The 27692-nt window shown below is 37.0% G+C and overlaps 1 protein-coding gene across 1 annotated transcript; it reads left to right on the forward strand.

The window, feature by feature from the left end:
• On the forward strand, positions 1–26074 carry LOC129271112 (tyrosine-protein kinase receptor Tie-1-like). Its single transcript, XM_054908472.2, has 22 exons — positions 1–125; positions 4108–4239; positions 4456–4571; positions 5076–5250; positions 5782–6069; positions 7154–7456; positions 7683–7756; positions 8107–8326; positions 12820–13022; positions 13968–14076; positions 14423–14728; positions 15664–15762; positions 16501–16688; positions 17399–17645; positions 17921–18031; positions 18726–18934; positions 19165–19278; positions 20075–20145; positions 20350–20390; positions 20965–21061; positions 21504–21603; positions 22307–26074. The coding sequence occupies exons 1-22, from the start codon at positions 83–85 to the stop codon at positions 22397–22399; spliced, it is 3339 nt and encodes a 1112-aa protein (XP_054764447.2). The 5' UTR covers positions 1–82; the 3' UTR covers positions 22400–26074.
• The last annotated feature ends 1618 nt before the right edge of the window (positions 26075–27692 follow it).

Genomic DNA, 27692 nt, shown 5'->3' on the forward strand with positions numbered 1-27692 from the left:
CCCGGATGGTCATTATGGTGCAGGGTGTCTCCAGACATGTCACTGTGAAAATGAAGGGATCTGCGATTCTTTCTTTGGGTGCATGTGTATTGGAAACTGGACTGGTCCAACTTGTGAGATAAAAAGTAACTATGGGCTTTCCATTTATTCTTTCACTGGATACTTTTTTAATGGTTTCATATTCTAGGTTTACAGTATTTTATGTTATGACAATTGACTAAGAACACAATTATAATAATAGTGATGCTGTCTACTCAAAATCAATTAAAGTGTGAAATTAATACTGCAAAATTACAGTAATGCTAGAGTCAATATTCTTCAATCAAGACCTGAATGCCAACCTTCTGGGGAGAAAAAGACAGTGTCTTATTGGGTGTCCCAAAATGTGTTCACAGTGTGTTTAACATGTGTTCACAATGTGTTCATAGTGTGTTCACAGAGTTTTCACAGTGTGTTCACAGTATCTTCATAGTGTGTTCACAGTATGTTCATAGTGTGTTCACAGTATTTTCATGGTGTATAATACAATGTGTTAATAGTGTATTCACAGAGTTTTCACAGCGTGTTCACAGTATCTTCATAGTGTGTTCACAGTGTGTAAATGGTGTGTTCACAGTGTGTTTATGGTGTGGAATGCAATGAGTTCATAGTGTGTTCACATAGTTTTCACAGTGTGTTCACAGTATCTTCATAGTGTGTTCATGGTGTGTTCTCAGTGTGTTCATGGTGTAAAATAGTGTTCAAAGTGTGTTCACATAGTTTTCACAGTGTGTTCACACAGTATCTTCATAGTGTGTTCACAGTATCTTCATAGTGTGTTCACAGTGTGTTCTCAGTGTGTTCATGGTGTATAATACAATGTGTTCAAAGTGTGTTCGCGGGGTTTTTACAGTGTGAGGAACACAATGTGTTCACAGTGTGTTGACAGGTTGTTCACCGGGTGTTCACAGTGTGTTCAGTGTGTGGAACACAATGTGTTCATAGGGTGGTCACCGGGTGTTCCTAATATGTTCTTGGTGTGGAACACAAGGTGTTTTAATACGTTGTGTTCACATGATGGTCACCGCGTGTTTACGGTGTGGAACACTATGTGAAATCACATTCACACTGTAAAATTTGAGCATTTTAATGGTGTGACACATTTCTTGACCTAGTCAGCTTTGTGAGCACATTGTGTGACGCTGTGTGACATGACCCCGTTTCCCACCTAAAATAACATACATTTGTAATGCATATTACTGACACGTCCCCTGGTGTTTTTTAAATTAACATCATAATATTATGAATATCTTCATTAGGAAAAATGAAATCCATCTGAAAAACGTGCCTGAAATCCCATCATATCCAAGGTAGAGTGGGTCTGTGATACTCATTCATACCCGGGATGTGTATTTAAAAACTTGGATATTTCATTAATGCATTTCCAGTGTGTATACCAATGCAGTGATACTAAAAGCTTTCTCAATGAGTGCTTAGAGGCTATGTCTTCATCTTCATTATTGATTATAATCATATATCTGTAATCATTTTAGATTTTGTTTTCACGTCATTGTATGTGATTATGTAGGCCTAATATGAATTACAATGGTAATGAATAAATAAATGAAAAGGTTAGCAGCTATAATTTTGTCCCGTACTTTAATAGTATACCTAATTTCACACTTCGAAAAACGAGTGAACTCCTAAACACCCTTTTCTAGTTCTTTGAAGTACCTTATAAGTTTAATATGGGCAGAAAAAGTTTTATTTAGCATATATTTATTTTGAGTACACAATGATATTCCAAATCAAATGAAGATAGCCAAGGTAATTCCTTTATTAAAAAAAGGTGATAAGTTGGATGTCGGTAATTACCGACCTATTTCTCTTTTGTCCACATTTTCTAAGATCCTTGAAAGAATAGTATACGTTAAAACCGAAATTTTTTTGTCAATGCATAATATTTTATCTGATGTTCAGTTTGGGTTTCGCGAAAAGCATAACACCACTCATGTCCTGATGAATTTTGTCAACAAAGTAGTCAATGCTCTCGACAAATGTAGTCACCTTGAGGGTATTTTCCTGGACTACTCAAAGGCCTTCGATACCATCAATCATGAAATCCTACTTAAAAAAATATCTCACTATGGTGTGCGAGGGAAGGCCTTGGAGTGGTTCAGGAGCTACTTATTCAACAGACAACAATACGTGTTTGTTAAAGATCACAACTCCAATATGAAATATGTTAACTGTGGTGTCCCTCAGGGCAGCTTATTGGGCCCGCTTCTTTTCACAATTTATATAAATGATTTATGTAGATCTTCCAAAATCTTGTCCCTTATCTTGTTTGCAGATGATTCGACCTTATTTTTTTCTCATCGGAATCCACAAACTTTAGTTGATGTTATCAATTCTGAACTTATTAATGTTACTGAATGAATAAGAGCCAATCGATTATCTTTGAACCTTAACAAAACAAATTACATGTTATTTAGTAATTCCATAGACAAGTTACCGATGAACAATATGTTTGATAATACCCCATTAGAAATGGTAACGTACACCAAATTTCTTGGAATAACAGTTGACAGTAAAATTTCTTGGAAAAATCATATTGAAAATATATCCAAAATAGCTTCACGAAATATAGGTATTATTAATAGGCTAAAATTTTGCATTCCCTCCACATCATTAATCATGCTTTACTCATCCTTAATTTTGCCTTATTTAAACTACGGGATTCTTATTTGGGGTAATACCCATCAATATTTATTAGATAAATTGTTACTTTTGCAAAAGGAAGCACTTCGTATTATTTATAGTACAGCTTTCCGTTCTCATACGGACCCACTTTTTCTAGAAAGTAAGCAGTTAAAAGTCAAAGACCTGTTTTACTACAGTTAGGGCACTTCATGTATAGTTATAATAATAATGCACTTCCCCATATTTTTGATGCCATGTTCCCTAAAAATCAATTTTATCATAACTACCCCACGAGACACTCTGACGAACTTCATACACCACTTCACAGAGCTTTACTGGCTAAAAATACATTCCTATTCAACGGTCCTAAATTTTGGAACTCCCTATCTAATAATGTTAAAGACACTGTCTCTTTAAATTCATTCAAACGTAAACTCAAACTTATCCTGCTTCATTCCTATAATTCTTCGCAACGGAACTAAGACATAATTATCTTAATTATCATCCTTACATTTTTCATTTTTATTGTTTTATCTTTTTTTCATCTTATATTGTCCAGTTATATCATCTTTTGTTACTTCACCAGACCAAGCTGGTTTGTGGTCAGCCCTTCCCCATTCTGACTTATCCTCCTTTTATTTTTATTTTTTTTACTTATTATGTTATCATGTTTTGTACTGTCCTGTCTCTTGTTTTGTCTCGTCTTCTATGTCTTGTCATTCCCTCTCTCTTTCTGCTTTTTCTTCTGTCTATTGCGCAACATATCCTTCACAGCGAAGACCTCTTTGTGTGAATAACTTTGCACTTGTTTTGTAATTTTGCTTACATCAATATGATTTCGACCTTTTTGTTCCTTCTCTTTTTTCTTTCCAGTATATAAACGCATATATGAATAAGTCGATTATATTTTCTTCATTTCCAAGGGGGATCCACACTTTACAAGCTTTGCTTTTTAGTGGACCCGCCTCATTTCCATTTATGCTCAATATTATACTGTTTTCTTGTTTTACGAAGTAAGAATGCTCGTCTGTAAAATTGTATTTGATTTGTATTACTTTATATTACTTTGTATTATGTTTTGAATGGACATGGAATAAAGAATTGAATTGAAAAAAAAAATCGATGGCAGTCAGGGTCGTCGATCCATGTTACAGACTAGAGGGGGCAAATGAGAAAAAAAATCGAAAACTTGACAATTTGTTTTAATGTTTATTAGTATTTTTATGCCAAGTAATAGTGCCTTCCAATGTTTTTCAAAAGATATACATGTATTTGCATTGCAGATAATACATTTTTCAAGCTGTCCAAATTATTAAGGGCACAATTCGATACGTTTGCCCCCCCCCCCCACAGGATCGATGCCTCTCATGGCGATTTTTAGATTACCATGATAACCATGATAATTCTGTGTGTTCTTATTTAAAGCATGTGCTGATGGAACTGTTTACGGATCACTCTGCGCAGACTCTGGAGAGTGCCAAAATGGTGGGTCATGTGACCCTTGCCTTGGTTGTCTGTGTACCGACAACTGGGCTGGACCTACGTGCCAAGAGAAGGGTAAATTTACTATATTTTACGAAAATGATATTATATTTTACCCGTTTTCCCTTTTTTTTGTGGGGGGGGGGGGTCATGACCCCAAAGTCCCCCTCCCCCCTCTATGCACCAGTGCATAGAGTAGTAACCCTGCACTGTATTGGATCTAGCTGATTGTGATAGATGATTACATTTCCATGTCTCTGAACCTTTTCTTCTTGCCTTCTCATTTTGTAGCATTCTATTTCACCACGTCCCACGATATTGCCTGGATCGACGCGACTGAGGTACGATTGACATGCGGTTGCACTTCTGCAGTTTCCCTCCACGAATGTCCCGCTTTTGAAATTGAGGTAATGTTAACACGCAAATAGTGGCTCTGTTGATCAACTCCCATTTCGCACCGCCAAGGGTAACTAGCAGGGCAATAGACACAGTGTGCTCACAGGTGTTCAGAGTGTGTTCACATTGCCACCGTTGTGAAAAAAAATGCTCATATGTAACTGTGTGATGTTTAACAATGCGGACACCTACAGTTTGAGTGATTAGAGTGTGTTCAGATAGCGGAGTTTGTGAAGGTGTGATTTACCCTTATAAATGGTACCGCACAACTATTTCAATTATGTGATACTATTTAGTCTGGGATCCATTCGACACCAAGATCAAGTATATTTTCCATTTCCTTTATCTATATTATAGAGCTGAGTATATACTACACATATTATAAGCTCATCATTTAATTGAAAAAACCAAATCATTCCTGCTTCTGAAAGTTACGTACATGTACACCCTTCAATGCTTAGGACGGGTTCTTGAATCTTATATCGAAATCCCTTTTTTCTTCCTTTCTGGAATAGCGGTTTGAACCCTCCGAAATGTTTGGGATGGGGATGGATTTATCCTTTCCTAACGACACAAGCTTAGGAATGACCTTCGTTCCTGGCGGTTCAATCGGTAATTGGAACTTCCGGTGCCGTGCCATTAACTTCCGAGGTCAAGATAGATCCCTAACCTTGAAGGTCAACGTCACAGGTAAGATTGGCCGTTGTCCGTCTTGGTATTTCTAGCTTAAATTTCGAAGAAAAATAGTCCAAGGGCATGAATGAGAGCTGTGACGACTACGGATCCTATACCACGATATTTGCTTTATGACAGTATGATTCGGTGACAACTGTGGCGACGGGTTATCCTGAACCATTATATTTGCTCTACGATTATGACAACCTATGGTGGAAACAAGATATGACTCGTTTGAGTGATGTCGGATCAAACTCCAAGGTCACATATTCTGTCGTTAGAAGCTCTTTATTGCTATGACATGTTACAGTTTTTGAAAAAAAAATTATGTTTTATGTTTCGAGAATCAAGAAGGTCGAACCGTTGAAGTCTAGTGGTTTCGATGCTCACCTCTATCTATCAGAAGGTCGTTTTTGTGAGACACATTGAAAACATAAATAGATATCACTGAATTATAATAATTCTCATGAAAGATACGTAAATCATATAAAATCGTAAAATGACCTTAGAAATCCGAATCAGCGACCTATTCTTTCTATCCCACAGGTGAGCCGCCAAGCATTATTCAATTCTGGTTAGCGGATACAGTCAACCTCCATCAAGTGGCTAAATTCCAGTGTAAAGTGCATGGACTATCCTATCAAGACGTGAATGTCACACTGTTAACCCCCTCAAACCATGTAATAAGGAACCCCATCTCAGTTGGACCTAGGAACTCTCCGACCTTTCTTTTTAACATTGACGGGGTAACCAAGGAAGATGAAGGCACGTATCGTTGTATAGCCAATGGAATCACAGGAACCGATCAGAACGACATACAGCTCCAAGTTTTTGGTAAGGAAGCCAATACTGTTTATGAGGTGTAAATTAGCCTGGACACCTACATTATAGAAAGATATGGACAATAGGGAAATGATCTGGTACCAGTAGTAATATGGCTGCGAACTCTATAAACGCTAAACTTTTTATTTGTCTAACATGTCTAACATTCATAAAGCATTGTGTGGCCTCAATGTTACAGTTTCCGCGATGCACAACAAATTTAAGAACAGAGTAAATGTATTGAAAGTGCAAGTCGAATGAGAATGAACTTCTCCGAGAACTTTGTCGAAAATTGGTGAACTGGAACAATTTAGTTCCGAGTTTCGAGGCTGACGAAAAATTGCAAATATTTTGTTTGTCCAGGACCAAACTGCTGTTTCAGTCACCAATTTTCGTTTTTGGTTGTTCAATGTCATGAATGAGGTTTGACAATACTTTTTTATGTTCTTGTATTCGTTGTGCGAGAACGGAAAACTCCGCATTGGCGGCTAACATGCGAGCAGATTATTGTGTCAACAGCGCGCACCTGCAGGCCTATGTCATGTATGTGGTCTGGTGTCATAAGCCGTCAATAGTCTTTGTAAATGTTAGGCCTATTTACGGATCGGGACATCAGTTTTGACCATCCGTGGCAACGTATTTGCTGATGAAGATTGCTCCCCGTCATTTCAAATCTTTTAACTTGCTCTTCATATTCCAGGCAGCGTGTCATGGACATTTACGTCCGCTAAGTTGTCTGATCTGACAACCTTTTTATTTTGCTTGGCTAAGGAGTACTATTATTATGGTAACTGTCGGATAAAACAGATTTTGTCAGAAAACGTCCGACAAGAGCTTTTTGAAACGCTCCCCATGATTTAACAAAAAAATTGGTTTTGATTGTTAAGGGAATATGTTTTCATGTCAGATATTATAAAGAACTTCAAAAAGCCTCCACCGACGAGGAATGTTCCTTACCTTCAAGCTGCGCTCCCTTCCTTATCCGTGTGCAGAAATGCTAATTATCGTGGATAAGATATGTAACTCTCCCTATTGTTAATTTCTCGCCCCTCAAGCATTCCTTGATCATAACTGTTGAAATATGTTTCGAACCCAGTGCAACCAGTACCTGTGAATGGCCCAATCATATTGGACACCGACTCTCGGGCTGTGGAGATCGACCTCAACTACGAACCCTACAATGGTGACGGTCCCATCCAGCGCGTCGAGCTTCAGTACACACGGGCCGGTCGTAACGCATGGACACCCATGTCGGTTCCCCTCAATCAGGCTTCATCCGTCTTTGTTCGCGATCTTGTTAGCAACCAGGACTACAATGTCCGAGTGGTACTGATACGGCAAGGGCCCGGTGGTCGAGGTATCAGCGGTCCACCCACGTTACTGACGACCACTTGTTCGAGTAAGTAGAGATTGACTGGTTTTTATAATGACTTACCTTTAGCTACCTAGGGACAGGGTTTCTGGCTGCACGCATAAATTTTCTCGGGGGTGGGGCAATAGTACGTAAAATGTTTAAAAATATGTGCAAGTGATGGGATGAAGCAACCGAGCTTACCATGAATTTTTGTTTAATTTAATTTTTATCAAATCAAATACATATCTCTCTCTCTCTCTCTCTATCGTAGGGCCGACGGCTGAGTTTTCATTGCAACTGACTACGTCTGACGAAGACTGGTCATCCATTGAAGCGTCCTGGCGGGTATGTAATTATACTGAGTTTACTTATAAACATTTTTGGTGCATTAATATTGCCATCTTATTGGTGGATCTGAAAAATGCGATAAGTTTTACATTTGTCCAAGCACGGGCACAATATCTATGTTGTTTTCTACTGACCGGGATTTTTATATTTTGCCTTGTAATAAATTGGTAAAGTGAGTTTGAATTTATAAACTTGCCAATGTTTCTTTGTATTCCCTTGGGAATTCTTAAGGGCAACAATAGGCCTAAAGAAGCGGTCAGAAGTTGTTCTCTGTATATTAGCCTGCTTAAAAGTGAATTGTTTGAAGTGACCTAAGACAATATTTGTGTTTGATTATTATCGTATAGCCGATTAGAGAAATAGTGGATGAGTTGAGCGGATTTCGGATCGAATATAGGGCGTCTGGAGGTAGTGTCAATACAGAAGAAATCCATGAACCGGGTACTCGGACTTTCCGACTAACTGGTTTATCCGCCTATACTTATTACACGGTCATATTGACTCCTTTCAACTGTGGTGGCGACTCGATTCGATCAGCACAAGACGGTCTCACTACGAGAGAAGGACGTGAGTTTTAACAGAATAATATTATTTAGATTTTCGTATTTTGTATTTTTACACTAATTATAAAATGTGTGATTGGTTATGACGGATATTCAAAAGGTGATAGCGATTATGATAAAACAAGATGATGATACGGAAACAAATATGAATAATGATAACAATAATGATAAGAAGACAAACGAAGAAGAAGGAGGAGGAAGAGAAGAAGGGGGAAAGATGAAGAAAAACACAGGAGGAGGATGAGAAGAAGGAGAAATTGAACAAGAAAAAGGGACTAGAACTGCAATCGTATCAGAACGATGTACATGCATTGACGCCTGTGATTTGAAAGAAACAGAAGGAATTATAAAGAAAATTCTAGATGATATACATTTTCAAAAAAGTAGAGGGCGCTATTTATTAAAGGAATGGTCACTGATGCGTAAAAAAATACGTTTAAATTATGTGGGATGATACCATAAACAAACCCTGTAAATATCAGACCAAAAGAATGTTGAATTGTGAGGGATGACATCATAAGTAAACCATGAAAATATGAGATGGAAATGAATAAAAACAAGGAAGTTATGGCCATTTTACAATTTTAATACTTTACATTTTTAATAAATATGAAGTTTTTTAACGTAGACTATATTCGATTTGAATTTGGGGCAAGAAGACGGCATTTTGAAGGGCAAGTCGTAGTTTTTATATGAAAGAGCAACTCTTAAACAATCTACAGCAATTTGTTAGAAGTCTGCAGCTTGCAGAATAGCCACCTTTCGCAATCCTCATGGACGCAAATATTAGGGTCCCCTAACACAAAAGTTAACGCTTAATCATACACTTGATTTTTAAGATTGATTGTACATTATAGTCAATATAATCAAACGTGGAAAACTGCTCTACAATCAATGCTAAGCTTTGTGTTACAGGGGGGTTGCAGGCCATACAGATCTGCTTTTCGTGTGTAAAATAATTATTCTTTCCCGCGACACCCGCACCATACATGCATGTTCATTACGACTGATGGCTGGAGATATTCGAAATGCAGGACCTACAATAGATTATGACATGGATAATAAAGTAGTTTTTCAAACAAATCGAGTACATATTGAGTGAGGAAAAAGTTACTGAATTAAGGCTTAGATATATTATAGATCAGTACAGTCCATCGAATCGATATTGCATTTAATGTGGATTATTGGTGGATCTCTGGCAATTGATTCCATGGGTCAAATCACCTCTCCAGCCGAAACCATTTCGCATGCGTTGATATGCGGGGGTTTTTCTTTTGTTTACTCCTACACAAACGATATGCCTCTAGCACACAATGTAATGGACATTACGTTTTACTTTCCCCAGAAATGGGGATGAGATTCGAATTCCCGAGGGGACCACTTCCATTGATGAGTGGATACCAGGCACGACCATGCGGTTTCGAAAAGGAACAAAGGAAGCAAGGCTTTTCCAGATTATGAAAATGCATCTCTCAACCCAAGTATTTAGCTTGTGAAACCCTACAAGTATTGAAAACATATCCTCCTTTTCAGTATTTTAAACATCGTTTTTGACACCCTTATAACGTTACATAGGCCTATACGTAACGTACTTGCCCACTCTTTCCCTTTTTACGCGTGGTCGCGCCTGGTATCCACTCTTCAATGGAAGTGGGCCCCCCGGGCGGCCTCTCGAGCTCTGGGAGGAACCAAATGTGGCTCTGGAAAGTCGACCTAAATCGGATATATCGCTGTTACCATAGTAGCAACCAGAATTTTGCACGCGAAACGCAGTTTCCGTTCCAGATGCGAAACGAAAAAAAATCTAATGTCACACAATTTGCATTGCAGGACAGAGTTTTACGACCATGACGACGGGCCCAAAAGTCTTTCCAAAATCAACTACCGTCGCAAATAAGCGTTCGCGTTCTCCAACGAAAGGTCAGGAATAAGGGTGTTAGGACGGGATGAGTAATGGTATGCAAATAATGGACTTGAAATCTACAAAATGGCGCCTGGATGGTCATGCATGAGTGATTTTGGAAAATTAAATAAAAGGTGCACAACTAGGGATTCTGGATAACATGCCTACCAAGTTTGGAGGGATTTGGATGAGGGACGTGGCCTGGGCAAGGTGAACAAACCCTATGTGTTAAATGAATGGGATTTTTGGCGGAAGAAGAAAAAGACAAGTAGGGCGACATTTAAACAGCCTCAGCAATCATATTTGTAGTATGTGTATGCACATATTATTTACAATTACATCAAAGAAACAACTGATAAATTTAAATTTAGTCCTGGAGTTATCCCATCTCCTAATTAAACCCCCTCAAATCGGATCCTAAACACGTAATGCTGGTGCATTTTTGTTTCTTAATACCCTCCCAAATTGGACCATAAACACGTATCGATCTTTCCTAGTGAAATGGCCTATTACATTTTATTATTTTAGACACCTGTACGTTACGTAACTATGTGACGTGCCTTATCTTAAAAAAGGATACAATTTGTACGTGTTTTTTTTTTTTTTTTTTTTTGGGGGGGGGCGCATGGTATCCACTCGTCATTGGAATTGGCCCCCGGAAGCACGTATCAGAACCGCATACATTCGTAATTCCGACGCTTCGTAATTCCGAAGGTTCGGTTATTCCGAAAGTCCGTATTTCCGAAGGTTCGTAATTCCGAAGGTTCCTAATTCCGAAGGATCGTTAATACGAAAACGAAATAAGGTTCGTAATTCCGAAGGATCGTTAATCCGAAAACAAAATAAGGTTCGTTACGAAATTACGAACGTTCGGAACATCGAACCTTATTTTGTTTTCGGATTAAAGCACCTTCGGAACAACGAACCTTATTTCTTTTTCGGATTAACGAACCTTCGGAACAACGAATCTTATTTTGTTTTCGGATTATCGAACCTTCGGAATAACGAACCGTCGGAATAACGCCACTAATGTTCGGATTAACGAACCCTTTTTCGTTTTCGGATTAACGAACATCGAGGTATAGGCAATTTACGTGGTTCGGAATTACGAACCTTCGGAATTAAGAACCTTCGGAATTACGAACCTTCGGAAATACGAAGTGTAACCATCAGAACAATGTACGTGTATAATACATTATGTTAGTTTTTGCGTGAAACCGATTCTGCCATAGACATTGTGTACGAATTTGTTGATGATAATGTGTGCATTGAGTAGTATACCACGTGGTGTCACTGGAAAGAACATTTCAATGCGGTGACATTGCTACCCCTTTTTTGTACACAAGCAATAGACCGGAAGTAAATGAGGTTTTTCTCAATAATTTGAAGCTGATGTCAGCTCTTTGTCACTTTCTGTTACAAAAGATTAACGAACGGTTGTAATATATATCAATACTGATATCTGCCAAGTTGGAAACAATTAGCTTCAATAATAAAGAAATAACAGCAAGTTGATGTTGTGCTGGCATTAGAGTGCATTTTTGCGTATTTTGGTAATTTTCGGGAGCATTTTTCAGATATTTCGTCAGTGGTAAGGTATATATTTTCTAAATGGCATGAAAGGGCATATCTTGAAGACCTTAAATCCAAAAAGGGGTACGGGTTTGGCCACGTATGGAGCAATGAGGAGCATTCAAAGGTAACCATTTTTTGAAAATTTAGAGGCGCTATTTCAATAACGGAAGATCAGTGATGCGTATAAACTGACTGACATGTATGATATGTGCCCTTATCAAGTCCTGAAAATATGAGATCGAAATGAATAAAACAAAAAGTTATGGCCATTTTACGATTTCTTGACTTTGCATTTCAATAAAAATGAAGTTTTTGAAGGAAGACTATTTCGAATTCGAATTTAGGGCATGAACATGGCATTTTGAGAGGCAGGTTATGTGTCGCAGATGATAGAGCGACTCTTTGACTTTCTATATCAATTTGTTAGAAGTCTGTAGCCCGCAGGACAACAAAGATATGAAAGAATGAATAATGGTATGCAAATGCACTTGAAATGGACAAAATGGCACCTGCACTGTCATGCATGAGTGATTTTTGAAAATGAAATAAAAGGTGCACAACTAGGGGTACTGGGGACCATGCCTGCAAAATTTGGAAGAATTTGGATGAGGGACGTGGCCTGGGCAGGGTTAACAAACTCTATGTGTTAAATGAATGGGATTTTTGGCGGAAAAGAAAAAGAAGATTGCGGAATAGGAATTTGGAACAAGAACAAGGCTTTGTCGCCATTTGGCGTCAGTGCAATGAATGAATAGAAAGAAAAAAAGATAGAACGAAAGAATGAGAATAGCCAGGAGTAAAGGAAGAGGGAATGAAAGACAGAAAGAATGACAAATTTATTGATAATGAAAATGATTGTAAGTTTGGAAATGTTGGAGTGAATTTACTATGAGTTACATATGAGTATAGCAATAACTTCTGTTCTTTTTCGTAAATGCACAAAATAAAACTTATTTGAAACACGAAATACATGCTTTTCACCTTCCTCACGACCAAACTTTTCCTTGACACCCATGCAGCCCCTGGGCCGGTAAGGAACTTTCAGCTTGGGAGGGAATCATCGGATCAGATAAGAGCGAGTTGGAGCGCTCCTGAGGAAACCAGAGGCAACATACAGTTCTACCATGTCAGGGTATTTGAGAAGGTGGATGGAGTTGTGAGTGACACTCCCCTGTTTGGCGACCAAGAACTAGGTGAAAGGACAACCCACAATGTCTTTCAGGTGCACAACCCAAACCAATTCTTTCTTGAGCATGTTGAGAGCAACTTTAAAAACTTTACATTCGCAGTTCTGTTTAAAGTTGTACCATATCATATCGAGTCAATGAAACATGACTGCAAAGAGCATGAATAAATAAATAATTGTTTAACAATGGTACAGTGCAAAATGACAAAACGAGAGGGAAACATAATATAAAAGACTTAATAAATTACAAAAAAATCCGATGACACAACGAAGAAATAAGTAAACTTATTATTTTCTGAATAAAATATCAAAGTATATCACAAAATTTGATTTTTAAAATAAAAATATCGATTTTTTTTCGCTCACTCGCTCGCTCACAATTTTCATTTATTGAAACCGATACGCCATATCTAGCCCCTTCAATTTTTTAAACTCACTATGGTACTTTTGTTACGTAATATTTAAAAGCATATTCTATATAGGGCCTAACATTACATTATGCGGTGCCATTACCTGCCTATTCATGTGATTTAACTAGCTATCGACCTTTTCTTTAGAACACTTTTAAAATTGTAAGACCGTTGGTGTATACACATATTAGTAATTGTTTAAATTTTATTCCAATAGAAGGCCTCCCAAACCTTAGGTACGAGAGTAAAAAATAGGTTAAATCGCTGATGTTTGAAATTTCGACGCCATTGTCGTAAAATACCGTAAGTTGGTGCACGGTCTTACCAATTCCTCTTTGGTCGTAAATTCATCTCATCTCCATAATCAGTTCGAATCTCCGATCCTTCTCATAGTTTGTTGCCGTGATTGGATCCACTTCCAAGTAGCAAAAATTGATGACCCAAATTAGGACCATCATCCGTACTGTCATTATGGTATTCTATATGATTTTATCTACTTAAGCAGGTGCTACAATGTTATAGTATGATTATTGTTTGTTAACTTTTTTTTTTTTTCTTTCTTTGTCCCTAGATCTTTGACCTTAAACCATTTACATCGTATGTAGTCGAGGTATCTGCAAACACCATATGCCCGTTGGAAGGAGAAATAAGCAGAAAAGAGGTTACAACAAGAGAAGCAGGTATGACAGGGTGTGTAAGTGTATGGTGGATTACTGAGTGGACATGTGAGAGGGAGAGTGTGAGCTTAGTTAAGGGTGTGTATGTGAGTATGTTTATGGATATTCTGTAATGTTGGAAATGAAAATTAGCCGAAATGAGCTGAACAAAAATAAAATGTTCCAAGAAGTACCCATTTCGAAGTCCCCAAAAGCGGTTGAGAAAAATGTACTAATTCAAAAACTGATTGAATCTTTATGTCGTAATAATTATCCAGGCCTTCCCTTGTCACATCATCAAAACACATATTAGTTTTAACTTACCACTCGTTCATGCACCCCCCTCTCTTTCTATCTCTCTCTCTCTTAGCACCCAGTGGAGCACCTTCCACCCCATGGGTGAGTGGTCGGACCTTGGACACGAGGATGTCTTTCGCCTGGCAGCCGCCTCCGGTCGATCAGCGAAACGGTTTGCTCATCGTCTACGAGTGCAGCGTCACGTATGTGACGGAAAGCGGTGTCTACCAGAGCGACGTTGAAAATGTTACGGATACGGAAGTGACGTTGCGTCACCTGATTCCGAATATGAAGTACTCTTTCAAGGTTCGGGCCTATACCTCGGTAGGAGCGGGTCCATTCACAGCAGAGATCAGCCACAATACTCTCACAGAAGAAGGTACGATACCGACAGGAAAGGCACCCTAAGATATAACCGTATTTAAGTTTCTCAACGGTTTCACGGGGACCCGAATGAATGAATGAATAATGAATGCATGCATACATGAACAACAAACAAATTCAAACAAATGAATTAAATCAAATTCAATGTGTTGAATATCATCGAATCTACAGAATTTTATTCAGAAATATTATCAAGTCTTAACTATCAAGTAAAAGTACCAAATTAACACCACAATATCTTTATGTCAAATGCATATCTTCTTTCGGCAAGTAATATTGTATTGACTAAAGCTTGCATTTTGTCATTCACGTAACTGATGTTGATGATGTCGGCATTAAGGGTGTTTTAAGAGTGTGTGGGACGGAAGGCGTATGTCAGTATATGTTATAAGCCCAATTGTCTTTCAGTTCATGTCTTAGTTTGTCGGTGCATCTTCTTGTGATGACATATTCGCCTGAGGTTGTGCTTATGTCTGTGATTGTGAGAGATCGGTAGATGTATAACACGTGTTGTTTTTTTTTTCTTATAATGTGAGTGAGTGGGCGTGTAAGTATAGCTGGCGAGTGTGGATGAGGAGTGTACGTGAGTCTATATAGCCCCTCGTTATACTTGGTGTTCACAGGTGCGTAAGTTGAAAGGTGTGTGTGTGAGGATGTGTCTGTGGGGACATTGTGTGCGTGACGGATGTCTGAGTGTTACCTGCTGGTGACACGACATTTGTTTTCTTTTTCCATTTCCGTTTTCGCGTTCAATGTGTGAGGGTGAGGGTGTCAGTCTGTGTGGGTGTGCATGCACGCGCATGTGTGTGATTCTGGCGGGGCGCATGAGGAGGGGTATGGTGTATGTTAAATGACTGACTGTGTGGATTTTTAGGATATGGACTGGCGTGTGCATCCATTCGTTTATCATCCATATTCTTCTTGTTACAGAAGCTGCGAAATTCCTCACCACACCACCTAATGTAATCACTGCGAAGGGGGAAGCGGAACCTCCAAATGACACAGGTGGAAGAACACGACCCTCAATTGGTAAGTAAATTATTATTATTGTCAAGTTTACCTTTGTGAGTCACGTTCCAGATATGTCCTGCAATACAGTTCAATAAAAGCCCTATTTTATATAATTGATAATTAAGTATATTGTGTTGAGCGTGTGCTAAACTATGATCATTATAAATTGCATAATAAAATTATTTTTTGGCATCATCTACAGTAAATCACGTATGGGCAATTGTTTACATGGTGCGTCATAAAACTGACTTATTCTTTAACAGACTTTTGCTAAAAACCTTCATGATCCTTGATTTTCTCTTATTTTCTGCCTAAAAAAATGCCTTTGCGATTTTCATGTTAAAGTTCTGGTACATAATAAACCGATTATATTGGAGACTGGATACACATGCTCGTACATAACAGATTCAGAACCGCTACATTATTTTCTTTCGAATACATTTGGAATGTAGACATTACACGGCATCTTTGTTAAAGTTAGGGGTCTTTCTCTCGCTTTCTATGAGCAATTATCATTGTTAGAGTTAGGGAAATCGTGTTTGCGATCGGTCAATTATCACAGTTCGCAAATTTTGTGATATTGATACTTGTAACAAAATGAATCAGGCCAAAATTTACAGAACATGTAATATGGAATTATCGCATAATTATGGTATTGTAACTAAGTAGGCCAACATATCAAAATTTTGGATAAATCGACAGGTCAAAAATAATCAAATACAAAATCAAATTTTTGTTAACGTGGTTATTTTACAGGTGAGAGCAAAGGTGGAATATCAAGCACCACAGTGCTCGCCCTCGGTCTCGTATGCGTCTCAATCATCATCGTCGTCGCTATCGTCTTCGCTGGATGGATGTATAAGAAGAGGAAGTCGGCGGGGAGTGTGGAGTTCGTTGCCAGTGTTGCCGGGTCGGATTTAGGCGCTTACCGCTTCAATGAAATGGTGAGATTCGAAGGAAGAAAATGTTTACTAGAAAAAGGGTCACTTGTAGCAGAGACTGTGGGTAGGGTGATGGGTTAAACAACTTGATCAAATGATTTTATTAATATACAAAGACACCAAGAAAGAAGATCTCTGAATTTATCAAACGTTGAACAACCTCAAAAGGATCCCTAGCATAGCCATCATGATAGTGTATCTGTACCGTTGTTTTGTATCTTACATTGACAGATTCAGGATTTCGGATGCCCATAAGGAAAATCGGTCCATTTTTTCTGGCCGAGGTTCATTGTCCTCGTTGACAAGAAATGACAATATTAACGCCGAAAGAAATTTGACATTAAGAAAAATAAATAGTTTATCACCCCCAGGTGCAGAAGGGATGGGGGATCCAGGGAGGCAGAGTGCCCCAAAAACATCCAGGGATCATCCTGGAGTGAGACTCCGTGGATCCTCCACTGGGTAAAAATTGCAAATCAACATAATCCAAAGGTTTTAAAACCCAGGTGCTCCATAACAAAAAAAGCAAGGAATCCTCAAGAATTCATTACGAGCATTATTTTATCGAAACAATTTGCCATTCGAACTAAAATTGATTTAGAGTTGCCTTAAAATATTCTATCAGAAACTAAGGTATTAAACAGTCTGCAATCAAAAGAACGAGATCCAACCATAAGTCAACATTTCTCCTACTGTTGATCTCATTATTTCAGTTGGCTCGACAACAAAGTGTGACGCAGAGTATCACAAATGACTACGATGAGAACGGTCGTGGTATGATGTTCGGCGCCATGGCCTCGCCTCCTGGCTCACCTCTGCCTATGGATTACTGGAGGATACCCCTCGATTGTCTCACCTTGGAAAACTTCGTCATTGCTGAAGGTAACTTCGGGCAAGTGATGAAAGCGACGGTGAAGAGGGACGGAGGCGTCATCGAAGCTGCCGTCAAGACGTTGAAAGGTAGGCATCCCGACCTGGTTATAGTTTATAAATTTAAAGATCCGCAAAGGCGGTTTCATTCAAAACCGTGGAATGAGGCCATAGTTCCACGAAGGTTGTTTCAAATGAAACCACGATTTTAAAGACCATAAATGATGAACCAGTCTTAAAGAGACAACGGATTCGCTGAAAGCACCGGTAAAAAAACGGATCTATTACATTCCCCGCTATGCAATTATGACCCCTTTATCGGGCAGACTCATATTAGAAGTTTCGTCTTTCATTTTTTTTATCAGATGGTGCTTCCGATGCTGACCGAAAGGATTTCATGGGAGAGCTTGAGATCATGTGCAAAGTAGGAACTCATTCGAATATTGTCAACCTGATAGGAGCATGTGAACACCAAGGTAAGAGAGAACTATTAGATCGACATATAAACCAGTTGGGTGGGTGTGTGGTGGGTGTACGTTTTAAGAGCGCTCTTCACATCTTCCCGTTAGTGTAAATGATGTTGAATTTTGTTCTGTTCATTTTATTATGAGTACAAAAGAGTGTTAATCAAGTTATGCAGGCCTATATTAATTTGATGGGTCCAATTTTTTTATAAGCTATCCTTTCTCCATGGTCATCGAACCATCAACAGGTTCAATCAATTTTTTTTATTTCATGCCATATTTATACTTGCCTCAAGACTGAAAAAAAAACCTCAGTATTTTGTTAGGAAGGCAGCTTTTTATGCGTTCTGGCCTTCTGGGTCACTGTTGTCATCTTGCTCAGATAGAAATAATGAACATACTTTGCGTGATTCGCCAGTCTCATGTAGTCCAGTTTGGCTCTTTCAAATGTAACCAGCCAACTGGCCAATACTAGGTACTTTTGTATTGGCGCTTGAGAAAAGCGGGGATCATAATATGTCTTTGTGAGTCTCAATCTTAGGGCCAAAAAGTGTGCTATTCTCATCGACCAGTATGATTTGCAATTATTAAGTCTTAAATTGATTATGAAATAGACATTCCCTCGCGTGCCCTAGCACATATTTCAATTTCTCTCTGCATGTATATGAAAGTATGTTTAACTAGGTATCGCTATTGCTTGCCTCAGGTATCCTCTACGTTGCAACGGAGTACGCTCGTTATGGAAACCTACTTAATTTCCTACGATCAAGCCGAACGATTGAAGCCGATTCGCCGTTCCCTTCCAGTCCGACTAGTCGCTTCAAGGTCAATGTGTCTACAAGTTTGACGTCGGAGCAGCTTCTTGGATTCGCTGCTGACGTAGCCCTTGGCATGCAGCACCTGGCTCAAAAAGGGGTAAGATAATGTTTGGGTAGCAGCAAAGTGTTTTATCAGGCTTATAGAAATACAATTCAGGATTATTTCCTTCGTTGATAATTACTTTAAGGTGAATGGAAAATGCATGTATTAATAATTTATAATGTACAATTTCAGATATTGAACCCTGTTAGTTTGATAATATATCTTAGGAAACGATACAACAATAAAACGAATGTTACTTTTGCTTCTTAACATGTTACCCCTAGTGTGTACATCGTGATTTAGCTGCCCGAAACATCCTAGTCTGTGACAACTATGTATGCAAAGTAACCGACTTTGGTCTTTCAAGAAGTGACGAAGTTTATGTGAAGACTACTGCTGTAAGTACACACATAAACTAAATATTATTTCTCCATGAAAGGTATTCCACACCTGACGTGGAACTCGTTAAGTTTAGATACAAAGAAAAGAAGGAAAAAATTGATATTACATATTTTGTAGATATAGTACATATCTTCTGATGTACTTATAAAGATATTAGATTAAAAACCACACTCCTTTAAATTTGATCTACTATGTTCATGCTTGAAGTAAGTGATGTTTGTAACCTGTTTTTATTCGAACTGACATTTTTTTCTGGCATCTCTATTATCTTAATTATTCTTTGGCATTGTAAAAACTTATAATGATCACGAAAGTTGTTATGGCGGGGGTTTTTCAGTTGTCAATTTAGAGATATCAACTTTTAACTCATACACATATCCGCCAAAGACGGGGAGTCCTTAGAACGAAATCTTTCTGCCCACTTTATTGGTATATCTACAGTAGTAGTGCATAGGCGTAATGTTTTTTTATGATTGAGATGATTCCTGGGGGTGCCTCCCATTAATGAAAATAGTGGTTGATTTCTTTGAATTATCATATTTTACCTTGAATACCCTTCGACTTCTTGCGATAAGACCCTTTCAACAGCAAATTTATTATTAAAAAAATGTAGCCCTCTTACAAATTTGGCACAACAGTGCAGTATCCAAAATTCAACCTCTCACATTTTCTGTGTATTTAAATCGACGGATGACCCGATTCATTTTAGTAACACCCTACAAAGTGACAGAATTCTTGAATCATTCTGTTGTTTAATTTCCTGATTATAATCACTTTTGTCTTTAATCTCAGGGTCGCTTACCAGTGCGCTGGATGGCAATTGAATCCCTGAACTACAGTGTCTACACAACCAAGAGTGACGTGTGAGTATATAGATAATTTATACACATCTCTGAAGACATTACTGGGGATCCAGTGCCATACAAACATGAGCACGCCCTAATTGCATTCATTTGACGAATTTCTACTGTATTTATGACAACTTTGAGATAATTCATGCACATCAAACACTGGGTTTGATTCTAGATCATAATTATTCACCTCTATTTCTAATATTTCTTATATAGATGGTCTTTTGGAGTTCTTCTTTGGGAGATTTGTACTTTAGGTGAGTTACATTAACTTTCTTATTTTTGAACTTTCAAATCAGGGAGTTGGGAGTCATCCCTGGTCAAATTAATGTTAAATCGTTATGCAGAAACTGTAAACAGGCCTAAATAGTTGCCTCGTACAGTCGTAGAAATCACTAAGAAGTTGAAATGGGCTCATGTGAATAGAAAAGAAACAAGATTAATATTTTGATGGGGTTGTTAGTAGTCATACTATTTTAGATCAGGTAGACTGGTAGAGCCGCTTTCAAGATTAATAACAAAGGGGGTTGATATTAATGAACATCTTTTAGGAAACGCTATCACTCAAAAAGAAATAATGACACGCACTTCAGCTTGAGCTGAGTTAATCCTGCCTGGTATCAATTTACGGGTTCTTCTCTGCACTATTATGGATGAATTTGTTGAATGAAATAATCTCAACCCAGGCCTAATTAATTCTCAAAAGCGAGAGTCAGAATCCCTATGCCAAAAACGCTACTATCCCAATCCCAATGATGGTAATCATATTTTCAATGAAACATTTATTACGTCTGAAGATATTTTTTTTTCGTTTTTTTTAATTATTCGCAGGTGGGACACCATACCCTGGTATGACATGTGCAGAGCTATATGAGAGGTTACCGCTTGGTTATCGCATGGAAAAGCCCCTTAACTGCGAGGATGAGGTGTAAGTAAAATAATTTACCAAGTAAAGTTTACCGAGAAATTAAGTTTTGATATAAGGGGACACGAGAGGATCTCAAAGGGGACACACTTTTTATAAGCAAACATTTGTGTGTGTATTTGTATGAAAACAACGAGTTGCAATGAGACACAAGTTGCCACTTTGCGACATAGAAGTTTCGTCCCATATCGACAGTAAATACATGATAGAAACTCAATGATTATGGAATTGTCAAAGAAATACAAGTTGAATAGCAACAAGTAATGATAATATGAACAAGGACGGTAAATGATACCAAGAACAACAAGAATTATCACCAATATTTAATATATAAATGATAATCATGGAAATATTCATAAATATCATCACTGTTATCAAATCATGACAATAATTCCACACTATATATACTGATATGAATGATGTATTTCATCTCTCTGTTTTATAGGTATAATATCATGCGGCATTGTTGGCGTGATCGTCCCCATGACCGACCAACATTCGATCAGCTATACACAGTACTATCTGGATTAGTTAAGGCAAAGCAGGTAAAAATTCATTTTGCACTTTATACCTACAAAAACGGTGTTTAAAAATCAAAGCACGTTGTTTAAGCCACTCTAACAACAAGTTGTTAAAACTATTAAACAATTGTTAAAACCTTTTTAATGCTAATTTTTGTGTAAACAACTTGTTTAATTTTTTTAGCAGCTTGATTAAAAGTGACAATAGTTGTTAGAGTAACGGACTTAAACAAGGTGCTGAGAGTTTTAGACAGCGATACGCCATGGGATTATAGTTTCCCTTTTCGTCACTGCTCACTTTGTGTTCTCCATTTTCATGTTTCATTACTGCCATTGGTAAGAAAGCTCACATCATTCTTATTGATCTAATGATAATTGGTGCAATAGTGATGATAATATGGAATAATGACGATGATGACGACAATAACAATATGATAATGATAGTGGTGATCTTAAGACATTTCCTAATAAGGATGATATTGATAAATAATAATCATTCTAATAATAATGAATTCTGAGAGTAGAAATAGTTACAATGATGATACAGAAGAATGGCGATAATTATAGTCACAATTATGATCATAAACGTCAAAATATAACCTTTCGAAATTTGGAGTTTGTACCCACGGGTTGTAGATTCTTTTAAAAATCGTCTTCATTTCTGAAGTTCCACGATAAATATGCTGCACGATGAAGTATATCTCTGCCATTTCACTTTTCTTTTCAGCCCTATGTGAATGTGGAAAAACTTGAGAGCGACCTTCAATTCTCAGAGCTAAACTCCGACGAAGATTTCAAACACGATAGCTGGGCTATGTGAAAGACTTCTTCGGCCAAATTAATCAATAAATATACAGCCTCCTTTGTCCCATCACGGCGAACGTACAGGTTAATTTTGCGGGTACATTAAAATTACCATGGCGCGTGGGGAGAAATTTGCGTTCAATTGTAAATCACATAATCATGCGTAATTGATTTTCTATCATTATTGAGCGCAAATCAACTAGCAATTAAGCTAAATTTAAGGAATTGCATTTGAATTTGGGACTTATAACAACTGATTTGGAATTGAAGTCAAGTTTCTTTCAACGCCCCATATGCATAATATGTCTTCATTGATTCATCCTTGACCAGGAGAGACAATTATCGGGTTTGATTGATCATTATCAAGATTATGTAACCATGGTAACCAATTTAGATAGACACCCTTTCCCTGTTTTGACCGAGTGTCCGCTTCTCCGTCCATCCACCGTATGTGTGGTTATATATTAGCTTCATAAATAATTAGCTCTATTTTGTATCTTTGGGAACTATTTTGATATATAAATCTTAATAATTTCCTAGAAGTATAAGAATGGCTATATATCAGCCAAGTGGCATATTGGAGACAAGCAAATGTCGTATTCATTTCCGCTTTGCTTGTTTTATCCGAGGTGTCAATTTGATTAAATTATCGTTAGAATTTCTTAGGTCCTATGAAATCAAACCCAAGATTGTTTGTATTTTGTCCAGAATACTGTTTAGGCGATAATGGTATGCAAATTTCTGATTTTTTTTATATGATTCCGTAATGCCCCTGAAACGTTTCTATATGTATCGAAAATCAAAAGGAGAACCACGTAGTTGGACCGTTGCAAATATGTTAGTGATTTCATTACGTTATGGAGAAATGTATAATGTCTATGGAAAACTTAGGCAAGTCATGTTAAAAAGAATGTAATATTTGCCTTCAATAATGTGATCTCATAACGACTTTAACTGCCTATTTCTGCTTAGTTCCGCATCGACGAAAAGTAATTTACAATCAGAATTGTTTGAATGTATAGATTGTTTTTACAAAAATGCCAATAGTTATTAAGAACATAATTTTGAAAATGATTGTAATAATAATAGCAGTAGTAGTAGTAATAATATTTTCAAACATAAGATATCAATGAAAAATCGTAATTATGATACTACTAATAAGTAACAATAATAAATAAAATAAATTCATGAATTGAAAATCATCGTTTAACTGCATTAGATTTAATACCAAATCACTTTTCAATTCAGGGCAGAATTCATTTTGTGAATAAAGACCATCCGAAATTGAACTGAAGTTAATATTACTATACACACTCTGGAGGGATAGTAATAAATGTTGATACTGATTACGTATTAGGGAATATTACTACATACCCTGGAGGGATAGTAATAAATATTGATAATGATTACATATAGGTATTTTAAAGTTAAATAATTCGATCGATATCAGTACTTTTACAAATATTTGCTGCTTATTATTTCACTTTTTACACGAACTATCATTATATGGAAAGTCTGTGTGATCTTATGAAATGAAAAAAAAGATAATAAGTACTATGGATAAGAGTGTAAGTACTATAGATAAGAGTGTACTATTGTTACATTCTAGAATGTAACAGCTAGACTCCAGAAGGCAATCTGGGCTCTGTAACACAAAGATTAGCGATCAATCGCTAAATGGACTGGCCAATAAAGATCAGTGTTACACGCGCATTTACTTTAAAATACTTACTAGGAACCAATCAGTGTAGTTCTTTCATATTTGCAATTCATATCAAACCTTTGTGTTACGAAGCCCAGTATCAAACAACCTATGAGGTTGGTGTGGAGTTTTGTTCCGTGTTATGTGACTTGCATGCGATATCAGGTACTAATGCCTTTTCAAATTGCAGATCGTTATGCTTAATGGACTGCGATGTTCATTTTCTTGTTTCAAAAGTGTAAGTTGGCATTTATTGGAATGAATTGGACTCCGCTATTTATTCCCGTATGGAGCGATGCACCATCGACATTACAAATTGTCACTTTTTACATTTTTTTAAGTCGGTCCTCTTAAATTCCTTTTTATTCAAAGTTAAGATAAATATATAATTGGTTGATTTTTTTTTTCAATCAGAAATAGAACCTACAAACTTATCTGATGCCAAATCTTAATTTAAGTGATATCAGATTTTCTTTTACATTTTTTGCTGTACTTATTTCGACAGTGTGGTCAGCTCGTTAAGTAATTTACCCGAAAATACATAGTTTGTTAATTGCATTTTAGCACTCTTTTCCCAATTGTTGTTTCTGAATAAAATGATTTACATGCATAACCCTGATTTAGAGCCCCAAATATTTCAAAACTGAAATTATCAGTCAAAAATGTTTTTAATAATAGCAGCATTGCGGAGGCACCGATAAGTATTGTTTCCTTTATTGAATATGTGGAGAGTAATGTTAATTTTGGTTACAACTTTGTAAACTTTGTAATTATTACAGTCTACTAAACATGCTAAAAGTGAAGGTTTTAGGGAATGTACTTTCGAGTGCATTTATCGAAATTTTGGGAAACAAAAATGCGTATACTTAGACATGTTTATTTTGTTTAATAATCATCTCATTTCACTATGATTTCAATGGAATTGTAAATATATTGTCATTGTATTATAGAAGATGTTTATAACTAAGTGCGCTAAGACATTACCATATTCTTGTCGGTATTTTCTCCTGTCAGCAGCTACAAAGTTTCACTTTATACACTGTAAATATCAAACATTCTGTTATTGTGTGCATAAGAGCGGCTGAAATTGCAATATTTTGTACGCATTTGTTCATCGTGTTCATCAAGTTAATAGTGAGCTATTGATGTTCGTCCAACATTTTACTAATGCATGATGAATTTATGTCCATTTTGTTATAAGAAATGTTAATTAATGACTTCGCAATTGTAAGCAGAACTGCCAAATAATGGTGTGATTACGTCACAGCTGTTTAACGTTTTCTTGCCTATCCAATCAGTATTAAGATCTGTGGCCTACCGTTGAGAAACATTTTAGGGAGTTTTCGTTTAATACGAGGCTGTTGCATCTGCATGATTTAACCAGTATGTAAGGACGACAGACCGGGACGACAGATCGTTCATCATTTCATCCTATTTCTTGATACATCAATAATTACAATTAATTTACATAAAATGATTTTGTTATAATCGACAAAATCAATTCTTGTTATAAATTTTTCGATTCCCTATATCAAGAATTAGGATGAAAGTAATAAGACGGCTTGCCATCACATGTAAGATCGTTTACTCTGGCTAAACCCTTCTAGAGTGATAGCCCGTTTACAGGATGGTAATATGGGGGATCGGTCATCATGGAGAATACATGCGAGCCATTCTTCTGCGTATATGTGTGCATATTACCGCACTCCATCTTGTTCTTTTCATGACATGATGTAACTGTTTAAACCAAAATAACGCGCATTCTGAGATCAAGATGGAACGGTTCCCCAGAGAAGATCGAAGCCGGGATATTGGCAAGTGTTTTAGTTGACATAATTCGGGCAAGTACACATTATTTTCCCGCCAGGTCTAAACAGTCACCTAAGCTTCCATCCTGAAACGAATTCTCCCTAATCTTTGTATGTACAGTCTGCACTATATGTTGTATTTCTGTCAGCATTAAATCTCTTTTGTAAATAAAATAATTTGAAAACAAAAAGAATGTCTTCAACTTTCCTTTCTTGTTAGATAATTTGGAATTTCCATATGGTTTTATCACAGGTCAAATCAAATACGATATTTTAAAACAAATGTTATGGCTACTCCTATAAAGTATAGGTCTACCGGTACTAGGAAAGAAGGCATTTCAGTTTTGTATATCGCCATAGGACTTCAATTTACAACTGTTTAAGTAAATTGCAAGGGTGTACTTAACCTGCTGGAGAGTTATACAAAGTTGCGAATTTAGACTCATACTATCAAAGCTACGATATCACAAATTGATCAAGCATATTTTTTTTTCGCTGATCCAAATTCTACACTACATTATAATCCTTAAACACATATTAAAAATGATTTCAAGAAGTTCACCTTTTGTATTACAAATGCCAAGTGAAATTCACTCGCATTAGATTTTTAAAAAATCTAATAAGATTGTACGAGAAATACCTTGTTCAAATGGCACAGTTTCATGTCTCGCTAGTTATTGTTACTGTGTGAAAAATCTGCGTAGGCGAGGTGCGCCATATAGAACTAAACATCCAAATATTCCCAATAGATCGCAGGAAGAGCTATTCACATGACTATATTGATAACATTCGTGCGTATATATCTTTCGGATCTACCAGGCTTGCCGTATCATGAATAATCCATCGATTCTCGCCTCTGACGTCGAGCAAATTATTTGAAAAAGAAATAAATACAAAGGATACCTGAAAGAATCATATACGAAATGTAACTGAGCTCGATCGTCCGTTAATTTTCACCTAGTATATTTACATAATGATCAATGATTTTTTTTTTTTTTAATATGGGTCTTATTATATCTTTATTTAATGGAAAGTTTCCACCAACTACCTAATATGTTGACATAAGAATGCAGGAGATAATGCCTTATCTCATCATATTCAAGGAACAATACAATATGTCAACAATTGGTTCTTCGGTTCCATCAAAGCTGGCTGAAATATTACCTTTCCCATGTTTAATTAGTTTAATCGCGTGCGGTTTCAAGCCAACTTCTTTAAAGGACAAGTCCACCCCAACAAATAGCTGATTTGAATAGAAAGAGAAAAATCGAACAAGCATAACGCTGAAAATTTCATCAAATCGGATCTAAAATAAGACAGTTATGACATTTTAAAGTTTCGCTTAATTTCACAAAACAGTTATATTCACATCCTGGTCAGTATGCAAATGAGGAGACTGATGACATCACTCACTCACGATTTCTTTTGCATTTTATAGTATGAAATATGAAATATTTCAATTTTCTCCCATTGCCATGTAGAACAAATTTTCATTCCTCCCTGAACATGTGGAATTCCATTGTTTTAACATTTTGTGGTTCAAACAAGAGGGTCCTATTTCTCAAATCCGTAAAAATTGAAATATTCAAACAATACAAAACAAAAGAAATAGTGAGGGAGTGACATCATCGACTCTCTCATTGCATATCACTGAATTGTGCATATAACTGTTTTGTGAAAAATAAGCTAAACTTCGAAATGTCATGACTTTCTTATTTGACAACCGATTTTGATGAAGTTTTCAGCATTATTCTTATTTGATTTTCCTCTATTTGTTCAAATCAACTGTTTTCTTGGGG

This window comes from Lytechinus pictus, chromosome 11 (genome assembly GCF_037042905.1).
Source record: "Lytechinus pictus isolate F3 Inbred chromosome 11, Lp3.0, whole genome shotgun sequence".
NCBI classification, from domain to species: Eukaryota; Metazoa; Echinodermata; class Echinoidea; order Temnopleuroida; family Toxopneustidae; genus Lytechinus; species Lytechinus pictus.